The 12,815-nt window shown below is 41.1% G+C and overlaps 1 protein-coding gene across 2 annotated transcripts in view; it reads right to left on the bottom strand.

Moving 5' to 3' along the window:
- PSD3 (pleckstrin and Sec7 domain containing 3) overlaps window positions 1-12,815 on the bottom strand; it is a 113,017-nt gene that overhangs the window by 33,909 nt on the left and 66,293 nt on the right. For both annotated transcript variants that reach the window (XM_085214477.1, XM_085214476.1), the window contains one exon: window positions 7,094-7,137. In XM_085214477.1, coding sequence (XP_085070603.1) covers window positions 7,094-7,137 — 44 coding nt within the window. The remainder of the gene's footprint in view (window positions 1-7,093; window positions 7,138-12,815) is intronic.

Raw genomic sequence — 12,815 nt, 5'->3', positions numbered from 1 at the left:
CAGAATAAGCTGTATCATTACCAATAAGCTGTGAAGAAATCAGGCTGATTAGCCTGTAGTTTCCCAGGTTCTCTTTCTTGTCATTTTGGAAAACTGGAGTGACACTGGCTATCCTCCACTTCTGAGGCATTTCTCCCATTCTCTATGACTTTTCACAGATTATATGTAATGGCTCAGCAATCTCTTCTGCCAGCTCTCTCAGCGCTAATGACTGCATTCCATTAGGGTCAACTGAACTATATTTCAAGTTTGCCTAGATGATCTCCGATCAGATTCTCCTTAACCAAGGCGAAGACTTCCTTTCTCCAGACTCCTTTACACTGATAAGGGTCTGGAATTCTCAAGGAGTAGTCTTAGCAGTAAAGCAAAGAAAGCATTGAGTAGCTCTGCCTTCTCGGTATCCTCCATTCTCAGGGTATGCACCTCAATAAGCAGTGGGCCCACATTTTTCCTAGTCTTCCTTTTGCTACTGACAGAAAAAAGGCTTTCTTGTTCTTGACTATGCCTGTTAGATATAATTCCAAATAGGCCATAGCCCTCCTTGTGGCATCTCTGCAAGCCCTGACAATAGTCCTACATTCCAAGTGGCCAGAGCCCTTTTCCACATTCCATAGACTTTCTTCTTCCATTTGAGTTTTTCCATGAGTTCACTGCTCATCCATTAGCTCTCCCACAACTTTTGTAGGATTTCTTACTCTTAGGGATGCACCGATCTTGAGGGGGGAAGAAGTGCTGCTTGAAAGTCAACCAATTCTCCTGGGCTCACTTACCTTCCAGTGTTCTAGCCCGTGGGATACCTCCAAGTAGGTCACTGAAGTGGTCAGAGATGGCACTCCTGATGTCCAGGGCTGCAATCCCACTTAATTGCCTTCTTTCTTCCACTTAAGATCCTGAACTCAACTATCTCATGGTCGCTAAATGCAAGGTTGTCCACAACCTTCATGTTCCCAACCAATCTTTCCTTGTTTGTAAGAACAAGTTCCAGTAGCACACCTCTCCTCGCTGGCTCTTCCACCACTTATATTATGAAGCTATCTTCCCATACTACTGGAACCTCCTCTACTATGCATGCCTGGAAATGTTGCTTTTCCAGCAGGTATCAGGATGGTTGAAGTTTCCCATGAGAACCATAGCACGCAATTGTGAGGCTATTTTCAGCTGCTTAAAGAAAGCAGCTCATCAACTCACCTCATCAACTTCCTCCTTCTGGTCAAGTGGCCTGTAATAAATACCCACAACAACGTCACGTCACCCATATGAGCCTGCTCCATAATTCTCACCCACAAGCTCTCCACTTGTTTGTCATTCATCCCTAGGCAGAGCTGGATATGTTCTAGATGCTGTTTCACATACAGAGTGACTCCACCATCTCACCTTGCTGGTCTTTTTTTTTTTTCCCTAAAAAGTATGTAGTCACCCCTGACAGCACTCCAGTCATGCACGTTCCACTAGGTCTCCATGACTTCAGTGAAATCATAGCCTGGCAAACACATTCCAAGTATACCTGTTTACTACCCATGCTGCATTCATTGGTATACCGGCTCTTCAGAGACGAAAAGGGAGCAGAATATTTCTCTAGAGGGATTCAAGAGGATTCCTGATAGCACACCCTTGAGGTGGTTGGCCTTCTGGCTTATGTTACGGGAAGCAGCTAAGGAACATTGGTCACTGTTTTGTTTGGCCTAGCTCATTTCCCTTACTCTCGTAAGGCTGACATGTTCTTGTAGGGCTGTACAAAACATAAGTCCTTGGAAGAACAGTCCAAAAATGGATAGACTGTAATGAAGATATATTAAACTGAATTTACTCTGCACCAGCTTTAGGGTATGGTTGTAAGAAGGAATAGGTGCAGAAAATTCAGCTGGCCTGTGGATATATACACCTGAAAACTGATCTTTCCTTGAAATTCTAGGTTGTGAAGGATAAAACTACTTCCTTAACCTAAGAAGGCTCTCAGAGATTATTCAAGTCATGTAATGTCCCTAGCTTGAAGGTCTTTTGTGATGCAGATAACAGTCAGCATCTAGCGTCTCTATGCAAGTGTACTCCAAGTCATGGATCTATTATCACAGAGGCAGTGATCACATTCCTGTCAAAGCCAAGCTCAATGCCTTGTACAAGATATAGAATAATCTTTGTGCCTTTGGGTGAAAATGCTGGTTCTAACACAGATTTCATTAGCAAGATATTATCATGAGGTCTTCAAGAACATGAAGAGGTTTTTAGTCCTTTCTGTCTCTCCCAGCAGAGGGATATCATTCCAGGCTCTGGGAACCTCTGAACCTCTCTGAAGATTGAAATAGGCTAATGGTTGTAAATCCTATTGTGGAGGCTAAGGATGCAAAGTGACTACTATAATCCCTGCTTGGCAGAATACTGGTAACAAGAAAAGGCTTCTAATAGCACTTCTCCAAGACTCTCCTTACGGTAAGTGACATCTGCAAAAGGAAGAGCGTAAATTTCATCTTCCTTTATGTTATCTCTTTGGAAAAGGATCTGCAGACAGAGCAATACACCATACCACTGGTTTCTCTTGAGAACCAGCACAACCAAAGCAATAATCTGCTTGTTCTGCCATTTGAAGATGCTGAATTGAAAGAGTAGTTTTTTTTCTCATGTGCTTGATCGCAGAACAACAGAAAATGCCTGCCTCTTAAAAACAGTTTTGAAACATATCCATAAATAAAGATGTTGCCATACAACATGTTTTTTGGGTTCTTGGAGGAAAACAACATCCACTTTTCTCAGTAATAAAAACACTTCTGTACTGCTCTGTAGCCTGTTTTGAGGCTCTGCCTTAGAAAACACTCTCAACAGGAAAGATATGGTCAAGCCTTCCATTTTGCTTCTCATTCGTTCAAATAGACATGGCTAGGCAAAAGATTGACTACATTAATTTAAAAGAATTACATTAAATTTAAAAGAATATTCATATTTGTAGCATATAATTATACAAAACTGTTGTATGGATAATTTTATAATCAGGAACTTGACTTGAGAAAGCAGTGGAAAGAAGTTCCCCAGGGTATCTTTCCCAAATAGAGGACAGAAGAAAAGAGAGCCAAGCAGTCACCACTTGACTTGTCTATAAAATCAATTAATTTGCAAATAGAAAAAATCCTAAACATCGAGGGAGGAAAAAAAAAAAAAAAAAAAAAGGAAAAACCAAGGTAGTCATAATGGGGAGAGATTTCTGGATTTGACCTAGAAAAAGTTGAGCTTCAACAGAGATGTCATTTACAATCAGCCCAGTCTCAGCATTCCAGTTTGTAACAGGAAACTGAGAAGTAATTTGGCAGAAGCCTTTTTCCACAGCCTTGTTCTTCTCCAGCATTAGTATCTCAAACACCTATTTCTTTCTAGCTCAAAGGAGTTGATTTTTCAGTGCAGATAATTAGTGTTTTCATGTCTAAACTCCTGTGGAAAGAAAACTGTCATCAACTGGTCACAGACGATGGGATTCTCTTGAAAACTGTACTGTCCTACTTGGAGGAAGCTATCACAGTACACCTAGCTCAAATGCAGCATTTGGTTACTGAGATTTTGTAAGCAGCAACTTGGGATTTCATGTATTAATTCTAGATCACTACTCAGTCTATTTTAAGACGGTTATTTTATTATTCCTATTGTCTGCAACAGGAAGCAGACATAATATTACAAATAAAGGAGAACAACAAAGTTCACTGCTGCATTTCCATGTAGACATCACACAAATCTAACATATTCAGCTCTGGCATCTTTGAAATCAAACTCCTTTTTCTTATCCACCTTACAGTTGGCAATAACTGGCGCAAAAGCCAAAGGAAGAGAAACACCTACAAAACCTGGGCTGTAAAACTGTAGCCAGTGGGACTGAAGGGATGTTAAAATATCAGCTAATCCATCTCTTTAACTCCAAGGTTGGATCCACCCTTCCTCATCCACTATAGAAAGATATTAGCTCAAGTGGTTCATGAAAACCTTCTGTGAGTAAACGTTCATAGCTTGTACTGTCAAAGCTATTTCCAGGGTTACAAGGCTTATTGATAGAAGGTTTTTCTTAATGTTAAACCCAAACTTCCTTTGTTTCAAATATAAGCCCACCTACAACGGGTATGAAGAATAATTCACACCTTTCTCCTTTGCAACAGCCCTTACAGCCTGAGAAGAATACACCCAGGTCCCTCTTCTCAGTGTTATCTGTTCTCAATATAAATGTTCACGGAGTCTTGAATTTATTTAGCCTTAGAGGAGATGCAGAGCAGAACAAGAGGTAATCATGAAAAATCTTATGAAAAGAATCACAAGCCTTGCAGAAGTTTAAGAAGCATGAGAAATTACAACACAGTAATCATGGCTAAATTGCATCAAACTGGAGGTTCTTGTGATGTCAGCACACTGAAAACAAGATATTAGACTAAGCGGACAAAACAATAATTTTGATTTCTCCTCACTACTTTATGCTTGACTTGTGATCGAGGAAATGAACCACATTACAACACACAGGAGAGTTCTAGAATGGTATTCTGTACAGAAGAAATATGGAACAGGATAAGAAACAGAAAAGTCATATATCTGATGTGTTAATTTTCCTATGCTGCTTTTATAAAGGCAAGAGGAAACAGCAAATAATCAAAGTAAATGGTAGAACATTTCTTGGCAGTTCTATTGTGAAAAGTAAACAAAAACTCTGGGATCTGGAGGAGAGTATTCTCCAGATCTACATTTACTTGATGAATTCAGGGTCTGATCTGTTTGTTTTACAGATCATGGAAAGTGACTCGCTCTTAACATTTTGGAGAACTCAAAACTAGAACTACTGCAGAAAAAGAACTGCAGTGCAATTTTCCAGAGCTATATTCATGTTTCTTTATTCATAAAGTATGAAAAAATATTCCTCCCACAGAATGCCTGAGGAAATAAATAAGGAGCACATCTGCTGATTAAGATCCCACTGCTGTTGACTACAGAATTGGAATCAATGGTAGCCTTTTCTCTTAGTGGGCTTAAGACCAGTGTGTAATTCTACTAGAAAGGGACAGTGACCCATTTAGGATGATACGTCTAGCTTGTAACTACTGAGATAAGGATCAGGAGACAGTTCTACCCATCACACTCAATACCATTAGGCTCCCTTACCTAAGGACTTACTGATGGTCATTAATCCACCAACAATGCATTGATGGTGACACTCTTAAACTGTTGTCTAGCTCATAAATAAGAGTCTTAGAGTCTCAAGGTTATTCTCGCTAGAGGAAAGGTGTTTCTTCATCACACCAGGCTCATGAGGCAGCTTCTGCTGAGGTTTTGCAGCCCTATTTCCACATTGCCTCACTTCTCTGCTAGCCAACTCCATCAGTGAAAGCAAAGGGATATTTTTTGGAAAGGACAGCGCAGATCATCCCTAGTTCTGTCACAGCAAAACTGATCACATCTCTTTCCCACCGCCTTTCTCTTCAAGAGAAAGTAATGTGTCTTCTCCCTTCAGTTCAGGCAGTCTTAAAGCTCGCTGGAGTTACTTTACGTAAGCAAAGAGCTGTCTAATAGTAAGGAGAGACATCTTAACACCCTCTTCCAGACAGACCTCTGCTGCCTAAGGCTAAAGGTACTACCTCTTTAGCTTTGTCAAGAATTAGCTTCATTTCTCACCACAAAAAGTAATTTTCACATGAGTTCCAGCATCCTCCTGAGACGCTTTACATCTATACCCCAAAGTTTTATTTAAGATTTTGTTTTCCCCTTCTTCTAGCCTGCTTTGCATTTTTTTCCCTCAAAATAATTCATTATCAAGGGATATGTACTGGGCTATGTAAATGACAAAGGAGTTATTGCCTAAACAAGACCAGGCTATCTCATACATCACCTTGACTGAAGCTAATGGGAGCAGTGCCAGGTATGAGCCAGTTTTTATTTGGAAGCTGCCCAAATGGATTGGGCACAATACAGTCTCTTGCAAAGAGCTGAAAATTCTGAGAACGTGAAAGTCATACAGCAGATTCTGCTGGGTCTAAAATATCTAGGACAGTATCCTGCAAAGATCTCTGATGTTGTGAGAGGTAAGACTCATGCACTCATTCCGCTTCTTGTAAGGCTCATTAGACATTGCATTTCTTGGTGACTTTCACTACCAGTACACCTTCCTCACGACTCCAAAATCATCCAACAGACTTCCAAACAGGGGCTGCAGTCTCAGTTGGGATTAGCAGTCCCTAAAGGTGTGGTTTTATGCCCTGACAAGAAAGCCACCTGAAAATTAAAAGCTTCTGGAAGATCAGAAACCAGTGGGTTTGCAGGACTTGTAGCAGTGTTAGGACTGCTAGCACAAAAGATGCACATACATCTACTCTCAGGAAGGTGAGGCTTCAGGTAAATCCACGCAGGCAAGTATTTTGTACAGCCAAAATAAATAAAGATGTCATTCCTCTATTTTACACTAAAATCCACTGCTCTTCAAGGGGCAAGATCTAAAGCAGACTCTTCTACTCACTGCTGATATACCCACACCACATAAAACCTAGTCACAGAGGAATGTCAATTTAACATGGTCAGAAATAGAAGCTCTTTCTTATCCACACTATTTCAGCAATTAACATGTGTTAGCCTGTCACAAGCAGCTAATATCAGCAGACATGATACTGTTCAATTTATCATCTTTCATATCAGATTGTTGTCAGGTTATCCATATTTAATCATATGACAAACGAGGACAATAAATCAACAGCAGGAAACTCAATCCAAGACGTGTGTTTCTATTCAGTGGTTCTGACACAATGTACTGAAAGATAAAGAGTGAAATCAACATCTGTTTTATTTATGCAGTCATAGGACAATGGAGGATTTAATTTCTCTCTTTTCAGGCTGTAGTTTCCTACTAAATGAAATGTCCTCTTTCCTTACAAATGCAGTTGGCTCCTATCACTAACTCTCTCCACACTGGAGAAACAGATGAGGCAGTATTGCCAGGTCATTCATTAACAGAAAAGCAAACTCAGTGCATACACTGGCTATTTGCTACAGGCTTTGGAGCCCACACAGATAATGAAATAGGAATTATAAAAAGATTAGTACACAGGTACTATTTTTTAAATTTCTAAATCCCATGCAGTATACTTACACTGCCCATTCAAGCTTCTCATTCTTGATTGAATTGTAGAGGGCCTGCAAAGCGAAAGAAAGGAAATGTAATTATTTTTACCTCTGCTACTCATACATTAATATGCTAATAAAAATTATTTAACTCTACCAGCAAGTGAGCAGTCTCTGATTAAGAACCACATCTGCTTATGGTAAGATAAAAGTCTTGAGCAGAAATTGTTTGAGGAAAAAAAAACAAAATAAAGAGTTCAAGAGTACACTCATTTTCTAGAACAGAATCATTTTATTTTTTATTCTTAAATAATCCCAAAAGCTTGCAAAATCCACACAACCAGAGTCCTACATGTCACTATGAAATTCAAAGTCACATTTAGTTCCTGCTGAACCCAGTCAGACATCTTGGCCATTGACTTCAAAATGAGGACAAGATTTCACCACATGGGCTTTCCCACAAAAACATACCAGGATAACTATCCAAAGCCTCTGAACCTCAGAGACACCTGAATACTTCCTCCCATTCAGATATAAATATATTTAATTTAAGTGTAAAACAGAAAATAAAAGTATATGCGGCTTTTCTATTTGAAGATCAATGTCCTAAACTGCTATCTGCTAACAAAGTTACTCTTTTACATTAAAGGACAGAAGCTAGTAGGTTTGACAACAGGGATCTCAATTCTGTTGTTGATAACCAGCCTACAATGAAAAGAGAGGCTGAATTAAACCTAGGGAGAGATCAAATAGTTGAGACGGATTTCTTTTGAGAGGAAGGATATGCATCACTTGGATAAGAATATCTGATTTCAGCTCTTCATTAGATGATACATACAGTGGATAAAAGCCTGCAGTAACTATAAGCTAATGGATTTGTTCAAATAGGGCACTTGACCCAAGTAAAGTATTTTGGTATGGAATGTCCCTGATTCTCGCACTTACAATCCACATTTGTGATTTACCTTATATACATAGCTAGATTTACTCCCCCTGGCACATAACTCCTACACAACCTTGAAATATGTTAATGTGTAGAAGAACTGTTGATGCACATGATTACCAAAAAGTAGCACATCAAGTGCGAAGAAGTCTGAAAATCACATACTATAATAGCTATGACATGCTCAACAGAAATGTTAGCACTTAAATAGTCTTAAGTCTGACCCAAACCAAAAATAATTTGGAAGACTACGGAGTTGAAGCTAGTCTTCTGTCTTTATCACAATGGAATTCACAATGGGAATCCCATGAAAATATTCCACTGCTCATCCTATGATCCACTGACTCCCTTCCATATATTGCACGATCTATTTGAAGATCCTTAATATTCAGCTTTGCAAAAATCTGGCCTGCCTGAATCATACTCAAGTAGGTCAAACACACTGGTAAAACTTGTTTCATGCTGATGCTGCATATTTAACAACTTTCAGGCACTGTGTGCCATAGAAGTAGGTTTCTCAGAGCAATGGAACAGATATGACCATCAGGAGGAATCATCCCCCATGCTGTTCACACTGCTGGAGAGGTTCCCACTAAAGGCTTTCCTGCACTACCCATAGCAATGTGATGAAACATTTTCAACTCTTGAGTGCTCACTGACTGTTCATCCAAATCTGTACGAGAATCTCTAACCCAAAAGCAAAGAGCCATATCGAGGTGAAGGAAAGGGATTTGCTGGCATTTTATAGACAACTTGGTTAACATTCAGATGTGAGTTAGTAAGAGATTGTAAAGATACTCTCCAGGAAAAAACCAAACAAACAAAAAAACCACAAAGGGCTTACATTTTCTCCTACCATGCAGCCAGCAGTCTTAAAAAATTACATGCACTTCCATTTTTCTGCATAAGCAGAAAAGCAGCACTGACTGCTTGGGGTTGCCCAGTACTTCAAATTAGAAGCCATAACACTTCCAATAATTTAATCAAAGCACTGTTATTATTTTTGACTTGGCCTTTTTCCTCTGTTACTATTAAAGCATTCTCCTATAGTTTGAAGATAGAAAGCTATTTCTCAGTACAAGATAAAGAGACAGAATTTTCCCCCAGTTGGCCAGACAAGCTTTTACAACATAGCCTACCCTCAGGTATTAGAAATGCCCCTTGTTGCTCTCTGGCCCAAATATCAGATTAGGTCACAATGTCTGAAAACGAACATTTGCCCTGTGCAGTATTGCTTTTTATGGATTTTGCTGCTAAGGAGGTCTCTAAGGATCATTGCAACCAAAGAGCAGGACACATAAAAGCAGAACTCCAGATTGGTGAAGGAACAACAAATGCCCCAGGCTTTTCCCTTGTGGAAAGTGACATGTGTTTGTCTCAATCTTTACATTTGAGCCAGACTCCATTTGCCTTCTTTAGAGAGTAACATATAACAATCCAGTCATATGACATACACTGGAAAAAGGACAGAGTCCCCCATGGAGCATCAAATACAACCTCTCAGCAAGTCTCCACTATTTGCAAGATGGAAGAGCAAACCTTAGAAAGTATCTGCAGCTCAGGCAGCTGTGTACAGAGCATGTTCACTGAGACCTTGGTGAGCAGACTCTTAAGGGATGGCGATGCATCCGCACTCAAACTTGACTTCTCAACCCACCTCTCTAGCAGAGATTGCTGTGCATTGGCCACTGGATGCACGAGCCTTTTAGAGCTGCTTTGCATTCTCTCTTCAACATTGTTTATGCATTAGCATATTCCCAATATCTACTGGGCTCTCTCAAGATTTTTTTTTCTCTCTCAAGGTTTTACAAACTCATGTCTCTTTTTCTGGAATATGAAGAAAAGACCTTGAATTAAAGCAAGTTACAACTTGACAACAGTCAGAGCTTCTTACCTGCTAGCCTGGGAAGTGTTTAGCTGATTTATCTAAATCAGGAGACTGAACTAGCAGGAAATGTCAGAACTAATATTTCAATGGTCTCACCTTCCAAGCTAGACTGATACCACTTGAAGAGACTCCTTCTCAGCACCCAAGGCTACTGTAAACAAGACCCAGTCCCGAAGCTACCAGAACTCAGCAGTGTCCAATATCACTGTTTTACCTTCCAAACCATATTACAGAACCCAAAAATCTATGGCATAGAGTTTTTCCTTTTCTGAGAAGTGCTGATCTCTGGGTCCACCATACTCAGCACTTCTCTGAGCTTCCTCGAGAAACAAGAGTAGTTTTCAAGGGAGAATAAAAGAAATTATCTGGTGTATAAAACAGAATAGCACAAATCATTCTCAACTCCAATGCTGTTTCCTTTAGCTACAATTTGACCCTCAACAACTCGTAGTGTCTAAAAAAAAAAAAAAAAAAAAAGAGGGATTTCTTTGTTTATAAACTGGACAACAAATGTGGACTTCCTTTTTTTAAAAGAAAGCAGAAAGCTTATAGCTCCATCAGAAGTCACTAAATTCCATTCTCATTTACCCTTTGGTAAGTAGGTAAACTAGAAATCTAGATTTCAACAGTCTCTCTGCAATCAGTAACTTTATTGCAATTGGAAAGAGATGCAACACTAAGCAGAGAGCCCTCCTGAAAACTCCCATTTATTTACAAACCTGACAAGAAATAAAACATAAAAGGTCATTTTGCATCATTACCTTCCTCAAAACCCTGCCACGCGCAAAAACCTGAGCCCATTTAAGCAGGTTGCTCTAGCACCTGCCAGCTGCCTGCTGTGCTGTGAGTCAATCTCTGCATGCAAAGCAGAGGAAGACACAACCAGGTGTGTACACAGGGACCAAGACATTGGGAAATGCAAAGGTATTCATCAAGGTAAACTGTTTAGGTAACAAAGCCTGCCCAATAGAGCACAAGGAAATGAAGATCTCCTGGGGCACTGCATGAGCCCTTCCTTCAAAAGGCCAAATAAGATCGGCTCTTGAAGCATATTTTCTGTAATTGCCAGTTTATGGTCACACTTGCATGTATCCAGAAAAGCCTGTTAAGAAGAAAATACACCACTGATACTTTTTTACACCTGCTTTGTGCACAAAAGGGAAGGCAGCAGAAATGACTGCCAAAAGCAGGTAAACAGGCAAAACCAAATCCAACTTTGGAGAGTCAGAATCACCGAGACCTGTTTTCCATTTGTCAGGCTCCCTGCTCATATCCAGTTCTGCCCTGATTTCTACAGTCATTCCTGGGGAAGAACCATCTGACCACTGCAGGAAATGGAAACACAGCACATGGAAAATATAGGTGAGGTGATTGGTGGTAACCAACATGGCTTCACCAAGGGTAGATCATGTCAACAAACTTGGTGGCCTTTTATGATGGAGTTATAGAACCACTGGATAAAGGTAGAGCAACCAGCTACCTGGGCTTGTGTAAAGCATTTGATGCTGTCCTGCATGACATCCTAGTCACCAAACTGGAGAAAAATAGATCTGATGGATGGACCACTCAGTGGATAAGGAGTTGGGTGGGTGCTTGCACTCACTCAGAGAGTTGCAGTCAGTGGCTCAATTTCCAAGTGGAGACCCGTGACAAGTGGCGTTCCTCAGGGATCAGTGCTGGGACCAGTGTTATTGAATATCTTTGTAGGCGACACAGACAGGAGGATTGAATGCCCTCTCATTAAGTTTACAGACATACCAAGATGAGTAGTGCAGCTGACATGCTAGAGGCAAGGAACGCTATCCAGAGGGACCAGGACAGGCTTGGGAAGTGGGCCCATGCCAACCTCATGAAGTTCAACAAGGCCAAGTGCAAGGTCCTGCACCTGAACCGGGGCAATCCCAAGCACAGATACAGGTTGGGCAGAAAATGGCTTGAGAGCAGCCCTGAGGAGAAGAATTTGGGAATATTGGTTGATGAAAGACTCAATGTGAGCAGGCAATGTACGTTTGCAGCCCAGAAGGCCAACTGTATTCTGGATTGCATCAAGAGAAGTGTGACCAGCAGGTCAAGGGAGGTGACTTTGTCCCTTCAATCTACTCCCTTGATACTTCACCTGGAGTCCAGTTCTGGGGCCCCCAACACAAGAAGGACATGGAGCTGTTGGTGCAAGTCCAGAGGAGGGTCACAAAGGCAATCAGAAGTCTGGAGCACTTCCCTTGAAAGGACAGGCCGAGATAGCTGGGGCTCTTCAGCCTGCAGAAGGGAAGGCTCTGGGTGGACCTTATAGCAGCCTTCCAGTATCTGAAGGGGGCCTACAAGAAAGCTGGGGAGGGAATTCTCATAAGGGAACATAGTGACAGGATGAGGGAAAATGATTTTAAACTGAAAGAGAGTAAATTTTAGACTAAGCATCAGGAAAAAATTCTTTACTGTGAGGGCTGTGAGACACTGCAGCAGGCTGCCCAGAGAAGTTTTGGATGCCGTATCCCTGAAAGCACTCAAGGTCAGGCTGGACACGGCTTTGAGCAACCTGGTCTAGTGGGAGGTGTCCCTACCTAAAACAGGGGGATTGGAACTAGATGATCTTAAAGGCCTCCTCCAACCCAAACCGTTCTATGATTCTATGAGATGTACCAAGTGATCTTTACAGCTTCCATCAGATGCTCCAGCCAGCCAGGAGACGGAGGATGAAGCTGCAACTGTGTTCTTAGAGGCTGGCCCACATCACCCTGCAGCTTCTGTCACAAGTCCTGTCTGAGGATATTTCTTCTTCACTTCAGGCTGGTAGCAGAATGGTTGATTTCAGGCAGACAAGTGAGCCCCAGACACACTCTGGACAAAGATCTCCTATTCCTCAGCCTGGAAGCAGGAAAGCTTGCATGATGTGGGAAGGGGCCAGCTAGCACTGGAAAAAGC

The sequence above is a fragment of the Meleagris gallopavo genome, chromosome Z, assembly GCF_905368555.1.
Source record: "Meleagris gallopavo chromosome Z, MGAL_WU_HG_1.1, whole genome shotgun sequence".
Classification (NCBI taxonomy): Eukaryota; Metazoa; Chordata; class Aves; order Galliformes; family Phasianidae; genus Meleagris; species Meleagris gallopavo.
This window is presented reverse-complemented; position numbering and strand designations above follow the sequence as displayed.